At 39.1% G+C, this 20154-nt stretch overlaps 1 protein-coding gene across 1 annotated transcript; it reads left to right on the top strand.

The window, feature by feature from the left end:
• Positions 1-15269: 15269 nt before the first annotated feature.
• On the top strand, positions 15270-16019 carry LOC105728405 (cytochrome b-c1 complex subunit Rieske, mitochondrial-like). Its single transcript, XM_064368762.1, has one exon. It carries the CDS (start codon positions 15270-15272, stop codon positions 16017-16019), a length of 750 nt encoding a protein of 249 aa, XP_064224832.1.
• The last annotated feature ends 4135 nt before the right edge of the window (positions 16020-20154 follow it).

Genomic DNA, 20154 nt, shown 5'->3' with positions numbered 1-20154 from the left:
TTCCATTGATCTATGTATCTATCTCTTTGTCAATATCATACTGCCTTGATCTAGAGTAGATATTTAACATGTTCAAATCAGGTAAAGTGATTCCTCCCACTTTATTCTTTTTCAAAATTGTTTTAGCTATTCTAGATTCTGTGCAGATTTTTCTATTTTTATTTAATCTTCAAAAAAGTTAATAAAACCATTTCACAGATTCAAAAACTGAGGTATTAATCTCTACTCATCAAAAATTTATTCAAATAATCATTGAGCATCTTTTCTATGTCAACACATTACACAGAAAATCTCATTTAATATTCACAAAAACCCATGCAATATGTGTTACTCTCATTTCTACACACCAGGTAACTGATGTTAAGTAATTTTCCCAAGGACACACAGATGACAAGTAGAAGAACCAAGTTATGGACATGGATATATTTGACTCAAAATGCATGACTTTACACTGTGCTATTCTATACATCTTTCACATTGTCTACCATCTGCTTGATAATCTCTGCTAGTCTTTATGATACAAACATGAACAAAACATGGCTCTGATTTTGAGAATGTCTTAGATTATTTCTAGTTATCTCAGCCCTCAAAGTAACAGGCTAAGACTTGGTTCCATCTAGGCATAATGATGTTTTCCATTTTACTTTATTGAAATTGTCTCTCTAACCCCAGCCTTTCATTTTCTAACAATGACTAGCCACTTAATCCACCCAAATTTCTCAGTCTGAAAGATCATAATCACTCTCCCCTCTAAGCCTACTGATAACTCTCAGGTGATGCCATGTTATCTAGTCCTGTGTTACCAGTTAGTAGCAGAAGATAGACACAGCTTAGTTAGTAGAGGTTAGTAGAGGAAGAAGATGACACAGCTACTCCAGAACAAAGACTAGGGTCAATGGCTTTACTTGTCAACAGATGGCATCTTTACTGCTTGGCATAGGCTATTTGATAGCTGAAATACTCCCTACGGTAAGGTCCATTTAGCATCTGCACAGCTGAGGGGCTATTTTGCAGTGACTGTAGCTTTTCATGAGTTTCCAACTGTCAACACAATGATCCAGCACAATAATGCAATGCTATTTGGAAACATAATATTTCCATCCTATTAATACCTGCTTTTAAGGTATTATTCAGGAGAGAAAAGAGCAATATGGAATCATCTATCCCATTACAAATGCATGACCATTACTATTGCTGTATGGTTCTCATATGAGCGAAAATTTCTTAGTTTCTTAGAAGGTTAAGGAAGGTCAAATGGGGTTTCCATTGTCTATCAAAAGATAATTGTTGATTTCGATAATAGGATCTTACATATAAGGTAGTCCCTTAAGAGAAAAGAAAATTTCCAGAATAAATTGATCACTATGGGCAGGTCACATTAAAGAGCTCTATAAGACCTATTTTCAAATATTGTGCAAGGCAACAGACTTATAGAGATGGAAAAGGATTGGTCTCTGATCTCCAGTATTGAACGATAGCCCGTAACTATAATAAATTCTAAAATAAAGGTTTGCATTAAAGTTCCACTGGAGCCTGGAGGAAGAAAACTTTTACTCAATCAGAAGAGGCCAGGGAAAGCATTACAGAAAAATTTGAGATTAGAGTTAGTTTTGAAAAGTTTAAAATCATAGATCAAAGTCAAGAAAAGAGCCATCTTGGAAAAATATTTTTATTTTATTTTATTTTTTTTTATTTATTTTATTTTATTTTTTTTTGGAGATGGAGTTTCGCTCTTGTTACCCAGGCTGGAGTGCAGTGGCGCGATCTCAGCTCACCGCAACCTCCGCCTCCTGGGTTCAGGCAATTCTCCTGCCTCAGCCTCCTGAGTAGCTGGGATTACAGGCATGCGCCACCATGCCCAGCTAATTTTTTGTATTTTTAGTAGAGACGGGGTTTCACCATGTTGACCAGGATGGTCTCAATCTCTTGACCAAGTGATCCACCTGCCTCGGCCTCCCAAAGTGCTAGGATTACAGGCGTGAGCCACCGCGCCCGGCGAAAAATATTTTTAATCCTCAATGGAATGTTTTAGTGATCTATTGCACTGAGTGTTTACCACAGTTAGTAATAATGTATAGTATATTTCAAAATTGCCACAATAGATTTTTAACATTCCTAACACAAAAAAAAATGATAAATTGGTGAGGTGATGGCTATGTTAATTAGCTTGACTTACTTTTCTGTAATGCATACATAGATGAAACATCCCATTGTGCCCCATAAACATACAGTTATTTGTCAGTTAAAAACCAGTTTTAAAAATTCCTCAATGAGAAGTTTGACTGCAGAACTCTTCTTCCACATATGTATCTGTCAGCTTATTTATCATAAAACGGGACTGACAACATCAACCACCCTCTCACACAGAGGATGTGAGAAATAACTGTGACACTCCTGATGAAATGTACATCACTACCAACCCAGGAAAACAACACACATCTTTATGCTCTTTGAGCATAAACCCATTCCTGGAGGCTCCACTTCAAAGCAGAGTCTGAAAACACAGATTTCTACTGGCCCAGGGATTTAGGAAGAATCCCCCAAGCAAACAGCCCAGGGCCCTGAATAGAGTTAGGAAATGTTCTCAGTAGTGACAGCATTTCACAGCTCGGATGCTCACATATGTGTCACCAAGACAGACACATAAATAATATTCAACTGCTCTGCCACAGCTGCTGACACCTGTAATCCCAGCACTTTGGAAGACCAACGTGGGAAGATTGCCTCAGCCTCAAACCAGCCTGGGCAACAGAGTAAAACCCCATCTCCACAAAAAATACAAAGAAAAAGAAATAATGTTCAACTAAATGCAAAACAAGTTAATCAATGTGTTATTAGAGGTGTGGCCTTTACTTCTTTTGAAGGAAGAAAGGACTCCGTTGTCCAGATAATGTGGTCCTGTCTCCCTGTTTACCAAATTACTAGAATTTTTTTAACCCAAAAACCTGAAATAGCACTATAGAGTTTTCAATTCTTATTTCAAAGCAATATATAAGTTTTTAATCACGAGGAGATGCATATTTTTCAAAGCAATATATGTTTTTAAAGCAATATATAAGTTTTCAAAGCAATATATAAGTTTTTAATCACATGAGGAAATGCATATTTAATTGATATTGTGTCTAATAAGACTTAAGGTGTAGTCCCAGGGCATACTCCAGGCTAGCCCAATTCTCATCAAAAGTCTACAAGGAAGAAATAACATTTGTGGAATATTGCCTCAAAAAGGAGCTGTTTGCTGGGCATGGTGGCTCACACCTGTAACCCCAGTGCTTTGAAAGGCCAAGGCAGGAGGATGCTTGAAACCAAGAGTTTGAATCCAACCAGAGCAACATAGCGAGATCTCATTTCTACAAAAACTTTTAAAAAGAGGAGCTGATCATCCTTTGCTCAGTCAATGAGACCATCAGGGAGTTGCCTCAGCAACACTTAGAGATGCTAAAAGAAACAGGCCTATGACATCACTGCTGCACAGTGATGTCATGGAGGGGTGCTAATCAGCCAGACATGTCATACCTCTCTGTGGAACCTCCTAAGAAAGTCTTCTCAGATCTGGATATAAGGCAAGCTCTGAATCTTCCAGGAAGCAAGTAAATTTTTATTTCATGGATACAGCGACTACTGTACTCATCTTATTTTCCCTTTGTTTTGGCTACCAGGAAGCACACATACAGTTGTAATGCTCTTATAGTCATTATACAGAGCCTATGACACATATTTGGGTATTTTTTTTAACCCTCACTTTTCCTTCATCCTGATTTCATTGTTTATTTTTTATCCTCTTTACTGTTTCTATAGTATATTAAAAATAAAATGCCAGCCAAGGGAATAAATGTTGACATATGCCTGTCTGTAACTCATGCAGATCAGTAGATAGCATCAACATATACTGTGGAGCAGGAAAACAAATGTCCAAAGAGAATGTCTACGATTGTACCTAGTGAGTCTAGGACCAGGATCTTCATGCCATGGTCACTCATATTTTTTAGTTTCACCAAATGAATGCCCTTCACCTCACCAACAAGCAGTTTCTACCTTCTTGATCTTCAGAATAGTCTTAAAGATGAGGGATGGAGGCCAGGCACAGTGGCTCATGCCTGTTATCTCAGCATTGTGGAAGCCCAAGGCAGGAAGATTGCTTGAGGCCAGGAGTTCAAGATGAGTTTGGGTAACACAACAAGAACCTATCTCTAATAAAAATAAAATCACCTGGACATGGTGGTACATGCCTATAGGCTGAGATGACTAAGCTGGGAGGATTGCTTGAGCCCAGGAGCTTGAGACTGCACTGAGCCATTATGGCGCCATTGCACTCTGAGCAATTGCACTCTAGGAAACAGAGCAAGACCTCAACTCAAAAAAAAAAAAAAAAAAAAAAAAAAAAAAAAAAAACCAGAGACGGAAGGAAGAATTAATAAAGTTTTGAGACAGTCCCACTTATAAAAGAATTATTTTTATTTCTTTAATATAGACAGGGTCTTGCCATATTGCCCAGGCTGGTCTCAAACTCCTGGGCTCAATCAATCCAACCATGCCCAGCTAATTTATTTATTTTATTTATATTTATATTTTATAGAAATAGGTTCTTGCTATGTTGCCCAAGCTGAGCTTGAACTCCTGGCTTTCATTAAGCCACTGTGCCCAGCCAAAAAGGAGAATTATTAAATGTATAAGTAAATGTGATTCAATGATGATACCTCTCTATACTTATTTCATAAATACATTTAGAATCATAAAATGATGGTTCATTTTTTTAACCCACCTTATTTGTAAAATATAGTAAACGTAGTTCTATCTTAGTTACTATCTTAGCTTGGGTTCCCTTGAAAGCAGAGCTTGAGACAAAGACTTACGTGTGAGTGTTTTCCTGAGATACATGATTCCAAGGAAAGGATGTGAATGACAGTGTCAGCAAGTGAGCAAGAAGGAAGGGTCCCCGGAAATGGGCACGGCAAGTTGGCCTCCACTGTGGGTAATTGGCTTCTCAGTCCTGAAGGACTACCTGACAAGCTACATGAAATGTGTTTTAGAACTGTGAATAGAGGAAGAAACATTTATTCACCGGTTCACAAACCCCACTGATCAAAGGTCATGCTCCAAGTGTTAACACCTCCAATGCCTTCCAGCTTACACATGTGTGAACCCCAGTGGGTTTCCAGGCACCCAGCATTCAGGCTGCAATGGGAAAGTAGCCCAGAATTGGTCATTAGAGGGCATATATAGCAAGGGCCAGATGCATCTGCAGGAAGGAACTGAAGATCCGCAGCATCTTGTCATAATCTGAGAACTTATTAAAAGCAAGCAGAAGAAACTACTTTTTTCTTGATCAGTCTATAATCCTTTTAAAGCTCAAAAGGAAATAAAAGCCTTTTATTTCACAGCCTCCTGTGTAGAAAACATGGGTCAGATGAAAAATCAAATACTGAAGCTACCATTAGCATTTGAGAAGAGCTGGAAGCTAAATATCCCATTGTGTCTGATATAAGTATTAAATGAAATTAACGAAGAATATCAATGCAGATATGACAAGGCGGCAAGTGACTAAGAGTCTTCTAATCTGAAAGACTTAGATTAGAAAGAGACGGAGGGAAGGACCACCCATCCCACTGCCAATCTAAACACTGTATGGACTTAATATACTGTTCAGTCTTTATCTTCCAGCTGAACGCCAAGTTGAAGATGGCAGACAGTAGCTATTTAAGTGGAAAATTAGTTCTCATACATTCAAACAATATCCAGGAACTCTGGCAGCCTGAGATTATCAGAACATAAGAATAGCTCTTTTGCTATTATCATCAGAATTTGCAGCAAAGACACAGAATTCCAGCTATAGAGGTAGTTACAAGAATAAGCTAGGAGCTGTGAATAGGGCTTATGGAATTTTCGAATAAATGAGTGAAAGCTAGACGTTTCTCCATAGAGCAAAAAAACTTTTTTTTTTTAAGAGACAGACTTTTGCTCTGTTGCCCAGGCTGGATTGCAGTAGCACAATAATTGCTCACTGTAATCTCAAACTTCTGGGCTCAAGTGACCCTCCCATCTCAGCATCCCAAGTAGCTGAGACTACAGGTACATGCCACCACACCTGGTAATTTTCTTAAAAATTTTTTTTTGTAGGGAAGGGGTCTTACTATGTTGCCCAGACTGGTCTTGAACTCTTGGCCGCAAGTGACCCTCCCACCTCAGCCTCCCAAAGCACTGAGCTTACAGAAATGAGTCACCACTCCTGGCTGAAAGACATTTTTAAATACAGCATTAAATACATAAATACAGAATTAAGGTACTGAAAATAAATAGTTTTAATGTACAGAGAGATTTATCACAATATTTCTATAAGGGTTATATCCCCTTTAAATTTAAATTTTATATTAATCATTTATAATTACTCATTAAACTGCTATAGGGGAAAAAAATAAGTGAGTAGATTTCATGGGAATCTAGCTCTGTTTCACATTAGGGAATTGTCTTAAACAACATTTCACCAAGTTATTAAAAGGACTTCTGTGAGCAGAGAATTTCGTGGTAAGATATGCTAGAGAAACTCTGGGTTATACAAGGCAAACCAGTCTCTCTTCTGCAGGAATTTCACTTTGCTGGGCATTGAGATTGCCGACGGGGTCTAAGAGTGCCCTGCTTCTGCCAAGTTTGTTTAAATAGCACTATTCCAAGGACATTCCACAGAACGTAAGTGTACTAAATGCCAATGTGAGAAGCTGATCAAAACCCTAATTTTTAAACTGTGTCTGCCCATGTAGTCCTGGAGTTTCATGGCTGTGCCTCAAGGCTACTCAAGGAAGGGAGGGAGAAGACAAAAGTGTGGAGTCTGTGAGTTAATAGAACTCTGAGCCTTTCATTCTTGTGGTTAGCCAGAGTCATTTTACATCTGTATTTATATACTCATTTTACATCTTTATATTTATATATTCATTTTATATCTCTATATTTATATACTGGGTTTCCAGATAAGATTTTGTTTAACTAAAAACTCAGCTTTTTTTTAGAAGTGCAAACACCTCATCTAGAGTCGGTGCATCCACATAGACCTAAGTCTATGGCAGCAGTTCTATGGAGACAGGTATGGAACCAGGTTCACTCCTAATAGCATTGCCTTGGCCAAGAGTACAAATGGAGGCCCACGTAGATCATACATCTAATGTTTGAGTTATAGATCAAGCTAGCATCACTAGTTAAAACATCGCTACTTCTACCTTGACAAATATACCCAAATTCAGAATCCTTAGACTTCCAGAAATCTACTCCTGAAAAATTATCTCTTCCCACCTCCAGTTCCCACCACAAGTAGTCCAGTGTACAACCAAGAACATAAGTTAAAGCTTCACCTATGGTCCTTGAAACAATCAATGTTTCAGCCATCACTTGGCTCAAGTGTGCACACACAGTCAGCATACTTCATTCTAGAGAGGAAAGACCTCAGAAAGAGGGCCATGAGCCTTGGAAGTTGAATCGTGATCATTTGAGCAGAGAATTCTGAGGTCTCATGTATCAGGAACATGTTTCAGAAGGAAGATATATGGGGTCCAGATGGTTTTATCCTCTTGATCCCCAGGACTTCTCACTTAATGGGGAGGGAAAGGAACAAAGTAAGACGAGAGTGGAGCTCTCTAAAGCATGGGGCTCAAAGCAAGAAGTCTTCTTGCCAGAGATTTAGGGCAGTACTAGAGGGAATTCCAATTGCAAGATATCAGGCAGAAAAGGAAAGATGAAATTGTCCATGGGGCCAGCTTGCAAAACCCAATCATGACAGTGATCACAAACACTGAGGGCCAGTCTCTGTACACCTGAGGTTTCTTTTTACTGATGAGAAAACCCAAAGAGTTTTATTTAACTTTCCGAGCTAATCTTAAAATAAAATAAAGTTCCAGCCTCACTTGTTGAATTTTTTATTTAGGAGAAAACTAAATAGAGAAATTTGAGATAAAATTCATCAACAGGTATGTTAGTAACAAACCACTTTGTGGGAGCTAGTGAGAGATGATGAGTCATAAAGACAAATTTCAAGCAAACATTTATCCATTCACCAAGTATCATTAGCATCTATATTATAGGTACTAGGGATATGGCAGTGAATAATTCAAAGTTTTTGCCCTTGAGAAACTTAATTCTTTTAGGATCAGTGCACGCGCGCACACACGCACACACATACACACACACACACACACACAGTTGAATAGTGATAATTTCTACGATAAGATATAAATAGAGGTAGGAGTGGTGAGTGAAGAACTCTCTGAAGCTGTGATACTTAAGCAGAGACATTAATGAAATGAGCTTCATACACCTCTAGGGGAAGAGCATTCCAGGCAGAAGGAACAGTAAGTGCAAAGGCCCTGGGGTAGAAATAAGCTTAGAATGATCAAAGAATAGATGGAGGAAAGTATAGCTAGATCAGGGTGGGTAAAGGGGAGTGGGTAGAAGATACAAGAGTGGAAAGGTTGTCATTGGCCAGATTGGGCCATGTACTATGTGCGTCTAGAATTCAAGACAGAGATCTGGACTCCAGCTGAATATTCAAGAGTGACTAGCAAGAAGTGCTAGTTAAAGCTCAAAGAAAAAAAATTCACCCAAGAGTAAACAGAACAAAACTAATCAAATTTGAGAGGAGACCTGGAAAGCATCGATAGTGAATGTGACAAGAGGAACCAACAATGAAGCCTGGAAATAAGTGATCCTTTCTAGAGGGATTAAGTGGCCAAGAGGGTTAAATATTAAAGAGAAGTTAGGTCAAGTTAAAACCACCAGAGATCCATTGGCTTTGACGAGCAGGAAGTCACTGGGGGCCCTTGCCAAGGCAACTACAACACACTAGTGAGAGAAGTCAAAACTCATTGGCTTGAGAAATGTGTTAGAAATGAGTGGGGAGATTCTACAAATTCAGATTGGTTTTTTAAGAATCTTGGCTGTGTAGGAGGGAGAATGAATAGGGCAGCAATTTCAGGATGAACTGGGAAAAAAAACTGAAGTTGGAAAAAACTGATGTATGCTTGTTAGCTACATCAATAAGCATACATCAGTTTTTTCCATCTTAACTCCAGAAAGGAGCTGAGAAAGAGGTTTAAGGTGCATGGGAGAGGATGTTACTAAAGCAGGCTTCTCCATTCCACACATTGCTTTCCTGTAGGAAGACTTCAATTAATGTTGCTTACTCTATCTTATTTGATTGGCAAATTTAGGAAGAAAATGGTGACCTTGGCTCAAGTCTGCCCTTTGCCCTACCAGAAGTGAACCTGCCCACAGAAGGCCCAAATTTGCCTCTGCTCCTCCATGATGTAATTTTGACCTGTAAATTCTCCCATATAGCACTGCTGAGAACTGACCAATCCTGGGGTTCAGATCTTAGGTCCATTTGACCAAGACAACAGGCCACATCCTCCAATCAGCTCTATCCGTAATATTGCTGTGGCTTCTGTCTTTATTCTTTGATTTACTTCCTGAATTGTGCAGCACTCAGGTGGAAAAGACAGAAGGCTGCTTACTGGGGTGTCCTCAATGGACTCAATATTGGGGATAATTGATTAATCAAGATATGAAGGAAAGGCAGGGAAATTTTAACAAAGAAGGAACAAACAAAAGAAATGCCTTCCCATCCTCTCAAATCAAAAAGTAGGAGAAAAGGTTGTGCATGGGAGACAGGAGTTGAAAGTGTTCACAGCTGATATTGTCTACTTTCTCAATGCAGCTAAAAATGAAGCTATCTGCTGAGAGTGAGAATGTTAAAGATTTGAAGGCTTGCAGAAACTCGACCCCTTCCTGACACCTTACACTAAAATTGACTCCAGATGGATTAAAGACTTAAACATAAGACCTAACACCATAAAAACCCTAGAAGAAAATCTAGGCAAAACCATTCAGGACATAGGCATAGGCAAGGACTTTATGACCAAAACACCAAAAGCATTGGCAACAAAAGCAAAAATAGACAAATGGGACCTGATCAAACTCCACAGCTTCTGCACGGTGAAAGAAACAGTCAATAGAGTGAATCGGCAACCAACACAATGGGAAAAAATTTTTGCAGCCTACCCGTCTGACAAAGGGCTGATATCCAGAATTTACAACGAGCTAAAACAGATTTACAAGAAAAAAACAAACAAGTCCATTCAAAAATGGGCAAAGGATATGAACAGGTACTTTACAAAAGAAGACATACATGAGGCCAACAAACATATGAAAAAATGCTCATCATCACTGGTCATTAGGGAAATGCAAATCAAAACTACATTGAGATACCATCTCACGCCACTTAGAATGGCGATCATTAAAAAATTTGGAGACAACAGATGCTGGAGAGGATGTGGAGAAATAGGAACACTTTTACACTGTTGGTGGGAGTGTAAATTAGTTCAACCATTGTGGAAGACAGTGTGGCGATTCCTCAAGGACCTAGAAATAGAAATTCCATTTGACCCAGCAATCCCATTACTGGGTATATATCCAAAGGATTATAAATCGTTCTACTATAAGGACACATGCACACGAATGTTCATTGCAGCACAGTTTACAATAGCAAAGACCTGGAACCAGCCCAAATGCCCATCGATGATAGACTGGACAGGAAAAATGTGGCACATATACACCATGGAATATTATGCAGCCATCAAAAACGATGAGTTCGCGTCCTTTGTAGGGACATGGATGAACCTGGAAACCATCATTCTCAGCAAACTGACGCAAGAACACAAAATCAAACACCACATGTTCTCACTCATAGGTGGGTGTTGAACAATGAGAACACATGGACACAGGGAGGGGAGCACTATACACTGGGGTCTGTTGGGGGGCAGTGGGGGGGACAGGTGGGGGTGGGGAGTTGGGGAGGGATAGCATAGGGAGAAATGCCAGATATAGGTGAAGGGGAGGAAGGCAGCAAATCACACTGCCACGTATGCACCTATGCAACAACCTTGCATGATTTTCACATGTACCCCAAAACCTAAAATGCAATTAAAAAAAAAAAATGAGCCAAACATCTGAATAGATGTCTCACCAAAGAAGTTATACAGAGGCAAATAAGTATGTAAAAACATACTTCACATCATGTCATCAGGGAGCTGCAAATTACAACGAGATACCACTACACACCTATTAGAATGGCTAACCTCCCAAACAGAGACCACACCAAATGCTGGCACAGATGTGGAGCAAGAGGAACTCACTGTCACTGCTGGTCGTAATGCAAACTGGAACAGTGACTTTCAAAGACAATTTGGCAATTTCTTCCACAGCAAAACTTAGTCTTATATGACCCAACAATTACACTACTTAGTATTTATTCAAATGGATGGAAAGCATATGTCCACATAAAAACCTGCAAATGAATGTTTATAGCAGCTTTGTTCATAATTGCCAAAACTGAGAGGCAACTAAGATATCCTTCAATAGGTAAATAGAAATTGGTATATCTATACAATGGAATATTACTCAGTAACACCAAAAAAAAAAAAAAAAAACTAAGCCACAAAAAATCATGAAGGAGCCTTATATGCATATTATTAATTGAAAGATGCCAGTCTGAAAAGGCTATATATTGTATGATTCCAACTATATGACATTTTGGAAAAGGCAAAACCATAAAGACAGTAGAAAGATCAGTAGTTGTCAGAGATTTGGAGTGAGGAAGGAACGGACAAATAGGTGGAACACACGGGATTCTTAGGGTAATGAAACTATTCTGTTTGGTACCACACAAGAATGGATACATGACATTATGCATTTGTCTAAACTCATAAAAGTGTACAGCACACCAGTGATCCCTAATGTAAACTATGACTTTTACTACTAACAGTATGTCAATACTGATTTGTCAATTGCAATAAATATTTCTACTCAATTTTTCTGTAAACCAAAAAACTTCCCTAAAATTATCTATTAATATTTTTTAAAATAATGAGAAATTTATATATTTACATGGAAAGATCTATCAGGTGCATGGATAAGAGAAAACAGCAAGGGCAGAATAGTGTAAAAATGTGATGCTTTTTACATAAACATAGGGGAAAATAAATGTACATTCATATCCACTTGTTTATACATAAAAAGCATGGGAAGAAAACCTAGGAAACTAATAACAGTGGTTACCTGTGGGGCTGGCGGTTGAACTGACTGGAGGAGGGAGAGTTGTGAAAGAAAGAATATATGAATCTATGTCATGTGACTATAGTATTATTTATTTTTTAAATTTTTTTTTTAAATAAAAAAACAAGCCCCTCAGAAGGTTTGTCTGAGCTCTAGGGAAAGCTGCGTTTGAATGTCCTAGAACTAACATTTTTATTTAACACTCTGAATAACTCTCTGGAATTTACCCTATAGAAATTCTTGCATGTGTGCACAGTGTGTTCAAAGAAACTACAAAGATACTCACTGCAGCATTATTTGTAATAGACAAAATTTTGGAAACATCTTAAATATGTATCAACAGTGGAAGTGGTTAAGAGAATAGTAATATAGACACACTAGGCACGGCGATGCATCTGTTAAACAAAATAAAGTACCTTTGTATGAGTTGTTGAAAAAAATATATATATTTGAAGGCTTGAAGGGGTTGAAACACTACCTGAGAGAATAAGAGAGAGGGTATCAAGGATAAGTAAATATGAGGAAAGTCCCCTCATTCCAATATGTTCACAACTAAATTTCACTTTCCACAAAAGAAAGCCAAGAGAAAAATATGTAGAAAATATATGTAGAAAATGGCTTCATAATCAGCTTACAATTTCAACTACAAAACTAACAATCAGTATTCCTCCCAGGGTAGACTCTTATGGAAAGAGCAAGGGCTTAGAAACCTGGATTTACATCCCAAAACTGCCAAAAATGCATTGGGTGAGCTGATGAAGATAATTGCATGACCCCTCCCTCCTAACCCCTCCTGCCTGGTATTCACTCCTTTGTCTAACTCCCTCCTTTTGTACTTAAGCTGAACCTGATGACTCACTTCTAAAGAAAAGAGTACAGCAAGAGTAATGGGATGTCACTTCTGGTATTAGGTTACAAAAAACTGACTGTCTTATTCATGCTCTCACTCTTTCCATGTTTGCTCTGATGAAGCTAGTTGAAGAGATACATATGGTGGGGAACTGAGGGTGACCTCCACCTGACTGCCAGCAAGGAACCAAAGCCCTCAATTCCACGCCCATCTAGGAAGTGGCCTTAGTCCATAACCACATGAGTGAGGAAAGAAGATCCTTCTCAGTTGAGACTTCAGATGAGACTATATCCCTGTCAGCACATCTGTTGCCTCCTTATGAGGGATCTCAAAGCTGTACCTGTATTCTGACCCACAGAAACTGAGAAAATAAATATGTAATACTTGAAGCTGCTAAGTTTTGGGGTAATTTTTATTGCAGAATATATAATTCATGGTGTGAAACTGTCTGACCATGCTGGTAGGAGCTGACTGGTGTTTCTGTGCCAGCTGACAGAAGGGTTCTTTAATGGGATGTTGTATTAGTTTATTCTCACACTGCTATAAAGAACTGCCCAAGACTGGGTAATTTATAAAGAAAAGAGGTTTAATTGACTCACAGTTCTGCATGACTGGTGAGGCCTCAGGAAACTTATAATCGTGGCAGAAGAGGAAGCAGGCACATCTAACATAGTGACAGGTGAGAGGGAGTATGTGAAGGAGGAACTCTCAAACACTTATAAAACCATTATACCTCATGAAAATCACTATCATGAAAACAGCATGAGGAAACCACCTCCATGAACCAATCACCTCCTACAAGGTCCCTCCCTCAACATGTGGGGATTATGGGGGTTACAATTCAATTTGGGTGGGGACACAGAGTCAAACCATATCAAATATCTTTCTGTCCTTGTCCCTATTCTGTCCAAAGACGATGAAGGAAGATGGATAGAGATAATTGCAATTTATATTTATCAAGTGCCTACTTTGTGCCAACACTTTAGTAAGTACATAATTTAAATTATCTCATTTATTCTTCTCCAAAACTGTGAGATAAAAACTTTCATTATCCTTTTACAGAAGAAGTTACAGTCTCATACAATTGCTATGAGGATTAAATAAAAAAATATGTATAAAGCACCTGACATAGCACTTGGCAAATAATAGGTGCTAAATAAATCTTCCTCAGGTTCCCTTCCTTCTCCTTACAGAGAAAGAGCCTAGTTGAAAAACAGAAATTAGAGGTTTGCATACTGCCTCTATGATTATTCAGTACTAGAAGAGAGCACTGCAAGAATAAATGATGAGTCAAGATTCAAAATTAATCCTGACAGTCAAGAGTTCTGGGCCAAAATTATCAAAATGAAATGAAACAGGGTTAATGTGAAGACTTACATTTAGGTTTGAAAAATTAATCAAGTAAGCTTAGGAGAAACCTGACTGGACACTAACTTATATAAAACAGAGCTTGGGTCAACCAGCAGCTTAAAATGAGCCAAAAGTGATACATGGCTCCTAGAAAAATAATTATCTTGTTCTTGGTCTTCATTGATTCAAAAATAGTGTATCAATAGTGATGCAAAAAGAGAAGTATCCCCATGCACACTGCAGTGGTCAAAGCACAGCTAGGAAGTCAAAACTAGATGTGAGCTCCAGGTTTCATGAGGAAACTGACAAACTAGACTTTGTCCAGAGTCACCAGGATGCTGAAGCATCTGGAATATGTCACCAAGGCATGACTGAAGGAATAGCAATATCCCCAACCAAACACTGATCCAGCCCATTTGGACTGCTCACTCTACCACCAACGTTCACTCCACTAACCAAACTCACAGTGTGTCCTGCAGCCTTCCACACCCAATGAGGCAGTTCAGTGGGCTCTGAGAATCAGAGGACCGTGGTGCTAGCATCAGCTCCCACTAACTAGGATGCAACCCTGAACACACTTATGAACCCCTCTGAGCCTCAGTTCCTTGATATATAAAATGATGAGCTTGGACTTAGATCTCTGTGGAATGTTTGGGCTGAAAACTAACAATTCCGGATTCAGAAATGGCCAGTCTCACTCTCACAGATCAGCTTATTGAGAGCACTGGTCACATTCTTGACCTCCTAGTCTTCATTACAACACAGCCTGAAACTTCTACATCACCTAGATCAGTGAGGTTTCCATGCAGCATCCTTTTTGTCAGATTCTTAGTAAAGAATGGGATAGCATGGGGAGAAATGCCACATATAGGTGAAGGGGAGGAAGGCAGCAAATCACACTGCCACATATGCATGTTTTTCACATGTACCCCAAAACCTAAAATGCAATAAAAAAGAAAAAAAAAGAATGGGTCTTATGTTATCGGTCGCCGCCCGCTCAGGCCCGTTCACGCCCGTCCTGTTGGCCACCCCGCAGCCGCCTGTGCTGGACCCGAAGCGGCCCATCCTGAGCCGGGAGTCGCTGAGCGGCCAGGCCGCCTCCGTGGGCCTCAGTGTCCCTGCTTCTGTTCGTTATTCCCACACAGACATCAAGGTGCCTGACTTCTCTGACTACCGCCGCTCTGAAGTTTTAGATAAAACAAAGTCTTCAAGAGAAAGCAGCGATGCTAGGAAAGGTTTTTCCTATTTGGCGACGGCAACAACTGCTGTGGGTGTCACATATGCTGCCAAGAGTATCGTCACCCAGTTTGTTTCCTCCATGAGTGCTTCTGCTGATGTGTTGGCCATGTCGAAAATCGAAATCAAGTTATCCGATATTACAGAAGGCAAGAACATGGCTTTCAAATGGAGGGGGAAACCCCTGTTTGTGCACCATAGAACCCAGAGGGAAATCGAGCAGGAAGCTGCAGTCAAATTGTCCCAGTTGACGGACCCACAGCATGATCTAGATCGAGTAAAGAAACCCGAATGGATGATCCTCATAGGTGTTTGCACGCATCTTGGTTGTGTACCCATTGCAAATGCAGGAGATTTTGGTGGTTATTACTGCCCTTGCCATGGGTCACACTATGATGTGTCTGGCAGGATCAGGAAGGGGCCTGCACCTCTCAACCTAGAAGTCTCCACATATGAGTTCACCAGTGACAATATGGTCATTGTTGGTTAGAGACTTGGACTCAAGTCATAGGCTTCTTTAAGTCTTTATGTCACCTCAGAAGACTTATTTGAGAGCAAGCCTTCTGTACTTGAAGTTGATTTGAAATATGTAAGAATTGATAATGTATTTGCAAACAATGTGAAGTAAATTGAATTTAATGTTGAATACTTTTAAGCAGTCCCTTAATAAAGCCACTGTTAAGCATTGTTATGCTTAGTCATACAAAAAAATAAAAAAAAAGAATGGGTCTTGAGGCCAGGTGTGCTGGTTCACTCCTGTAATCCCAGCACTTTGGGAGGCCAAAGCAGGCAAATCACTTGAGCCCAGGAGTTCAAGACCAGCCTGGGCATTATGGGGAAACCCTGTCTCTATTTAAAAAAGAAATATTAGCCAGACATGGTGACTCATGCCTGTCATCCCAGGAACTCGAGAGGCTGAGGTGGGAGAATCAGTTGAGCCCAGGAGAAAGAGGTTGCAATGAGCAGAGATCACACCACTGCACTCCAAATGGATGACAAAGCCAGAGCCAAACCCCGTCTCAAAGAAAAAAAAATAATAATCAGTCTTGGAATCAAAGTTTGGGAATGCTTCCTACTCCATTCTGCTCTTAGAGATTCACAATGCATCTTAGCACCTTAGCATGTGAAGGATCCTAAAATGTCCAGCAACCCAGAAACCAGTATAACTCTGTTCAATTAACAGTTTTAAACTTATCATAATCCCTTGTGCTAAATATCAGTCAACAGTCACATTTTGTGAAACAATGACTTGGATTAATGATAATCAGTTACTTTATACCCTACCAAGTTTTCCTTTGTTCTCTATGAGCCCTAATGCACCATCAGCAAAGAATCGCAACCATCAGACAGCCATAGGCTTGGGTTATGCATGCTTGTAAAGAAAGTGGGCCTTTCAGAATCATCCCATCACCACCCGTAATCCTGGAGAGCCAGGGGCATCCACCCACTTGGAATTGCAACCACATGTACATGTTACTAGAGTCAGGTTTCAGGATTCAGCCCTACCTGACATGCACATTATTCTCAGGATCTAGGTCTCTCAAAAGCAGTAATTTCAGAAAGTGTATGAAGAGAGAAGAGATAGTCAATTATTTTTTAAACTCCTTCCAAAAGTAATTCCTTACATTTCTGAATTTTTTTTAAGAAAAAACAGTCAAAAGCCTCAGTTATCATGTGTGTGGAAGTATTGAAAGTGAGAAACAAGAATGATGATAGATACAACTAAAATAAGGTATGAAAAAATGATTTTTTAATCAGAAATTCATATTAGCACTGCTCTGTTCTTCATTTTAGCATGAAATTCATTGTAAGGGCAAACTCCAGGATATCCTACAGCAATAATCTACACTGTCCTCATAACCTTTAAAATGACTTAATGAAGTCAGAGTTAAGTCTTGAAAGGTTTCATTACCATTAAAGGAGTGGCCTATTTACTGGTCTCTTTCATAATGTTAATGTGATTTTCCCAGCACATAAAATTTCATTATTAGGAGACATAATATATTACCCAAGGACCCACCTTGCATGGAAAATTAATAGTACATCCATGTCTTTATTCCTGTTGCCCACTCTGCAACAGGAATTTTTTGTCCATCCAAATTATGTTTATCTTTAAGTCTAACTCTCTTTTAGAGACAGGGTCTGATCCTGTTGGTCAGACTGGAGGGCAGTGCGTCAATCATGGCTCACTACAGCCTTGACCTTCTAGGCTCATGCAATCCTCCCACCTCAGACTCCCAAGTAGCTGGGACTACAGGTACATGGCACCATGCCCTATTTTTTGTATTTTTTTATAGATACAGGATTTCAGCATGTTGCCCAGGCTGCTCTTGAACTCCTAGGCTCAAGCAAATCTCCTGCCTCTGCCTCCCAAAGGGATGAGATTATAGGTGTGAGCCATCGTGACTGGCCTTTAAGTCCAACTCTCTCTTACTTGCTTGAAATATTCTTCCTCAGTCTTTCAAAGTTGTAACTCCATATGCTACAGACTGTGACTAGAAGCACAAATTGGATCAGTATGAATGAGGGGGCCATAGAAGGCCAGTCTCAATGAAGAGATGTATGTTTCAGGCTGTAGGGAAAGTTCAGATAGGTGGATACAGCAGAGGAAAATCAACAGAGCCCTAAAAAACAATCAAGTAATTGAGCTTGGTATAAACAAAACAGTAGTTCCCTTTTATCAAATACTAGTAACTTATTTAGCCATTGTTATAGCCAGCCCTCCATATCTCTGGGTTTCCACATCTGTAGGTTCAGCATCTGTGGATTCAACAAACCATGGATCAAAAATATTTGGGAAAAAAATGCACCTGTACTAACATGGACAGATTATTTTTCTTTTCACATAGCATTTACATAGTGTTAGGTATTATAAGTAATCTAGAGATTATGTAAAGTACATGGAGAATATGCATAGGTTAAATGCAAATACGATACCATTTTATATCAGACACTTGCACATCCATGGATTTTGGTAACCTTGGGAGGTCCAATCCTCCACAGACACCAGGGGAATGACTGTACTTAAATTCAAAGCACAAGGTTCAAATCTTTACTCTGTTTCTTCCCAAACGTATTAGTGAGCAAGTTACATAATCAATATATTAGGAATCGGCTCAATGCCAGATTTCAGGGGAAAAATAAAAATAAATAGCAGTACCTTAAGTGGGATAGAAGTTTATTTATCTCTAGTATAAAAGTTCAGAGATATGCAGTCTAAGACTGGTATGAAAGTCTGACTGACCAAAGTCCTTAGGGACTTCCATTCTCAATCTCATCGTCCTGGAATGTGGCCTCATTGTCACAGTCCTAAGAAGTATCCAATTCTAGGCAGTGAGATGAAAGAAGGAATAAAAGGCATATACTAACTGTCATTTAGAGAAATTTTCACAAGCTACTGCCTACTACCCTCTAAATCCCACTGGCCAGACTTAGTGATATGGCCACAGTTAACTGCAAGGGATAATGGAAAATGTCATCTTTAAGCTGGACAGTCATAGAACCAGCTAAAAGTACCTATTGGTATTGTCGAATGGAAAAAACTATGAAGGGACAACTAACAGTTTCAACTGCAGTTTACCTGAAAATAATAGAGACAATATCTAGTGCATGGAATTACTTGGGAGAGGGTCAGAATTAAATGGGAACATACATACAAAGCATCTTGCATAATGCTGCATGAATGAGAATCTCAGTCCTTCTTCTCCTCTGTATCCTCAAAAATAAGCTTCTCTCTTGTTTACCTTGCATCTTCAGACCTAGATACAATTCATTAACCTTTCCAAGCAGAAAAATTAATATGCCATAATTTCTTCCTATTTTGACCTGCAGATATCAGCAATCAACCACAAAATACTGCTCAGTATATTTCTCAGCCTTGCATAACCGTTAACATACATTTCAAAGCTGCCCCAATGGGATAATAGCAATGAAATTCTGAGCGTACACTCTCTCTGGAATATGAGCTTCACAAGACTATGGTCTTGCCTGATTCATTCACAGGAAAGCCCTTGAAGAATACCCGACATGTAACTGGGAATATTCAGTATTGGTTGAAGGAATTGATACTGGAATTATCAAAATATATAGGAGAAAATAAGAATGTTCAATATTAAAAAGAAAAGGAGGAAGCCAGCAGTATACATCACTATTGCAAAGCACATTGGAGCCTTAAATGGCAACATTGTGGATCAGGTATTTAGAGAAAACTCTCCCAGTACAGTATACTGATAAAGGCTGGATACATTCCAGAATAAAAACTTTTTAAACACATGAATGAGCTAGCAAGAAAGTAAAGGTATTCTCTGAAGGCCAGAAAAGATAAGAATGCTCAAATTGAAAGAAATCACAAGTGTTCAAGCTGGAAATTGCTTTTGGAGGTCTAAGAAGACTTTGCATAGCAGCACAGTTCATAAAAGCAAGAAACTTAAAAAATATATCTATCAAGTAGAAGATGGATAAATTGGGGTATATTTTTACAAAGAATTCCACAAAGCAGTAAAAATGAAGAACTGTTCACATACATCAGAAGAAATAAATCCCTCATACACAGTACTGAACCAAAAAAGCAAATCACAGAAGAACATGTACAGTATAAGTTCATTTATACAAAGCTTAAAAACAGG

The sequence above is a fragment of the Aotus nancymaae genome, unplaced genomic scaffold, assembly GCF_030222135.1.
Source record: "Aotus nancymaae isolate 86718 unplaced genomic scaffold, 86718_ANA_hifiasm-v0.15.2.pri h1tg000079l, whole genome shotgun sequence".
NCBI lineage: Eukaryota > Metazoa > Chordata > Mammalia > Primates > Aotidae > Aotus > Aotus nancymaae.
Note: the sequence above shows the minus strand (reverse complement) of the source record. Positions and strands in the feature narration are given on the sequence as shown.

Coding starts and splice junctions, on each gene's coding strand:
- LOC105728405 (XM_064368762.1), top strand. CDS start 15,270: ATGTTATCGGTCGCCGCCCGCTCAGGCCCGTTCACGCCCGTCCTGTTG.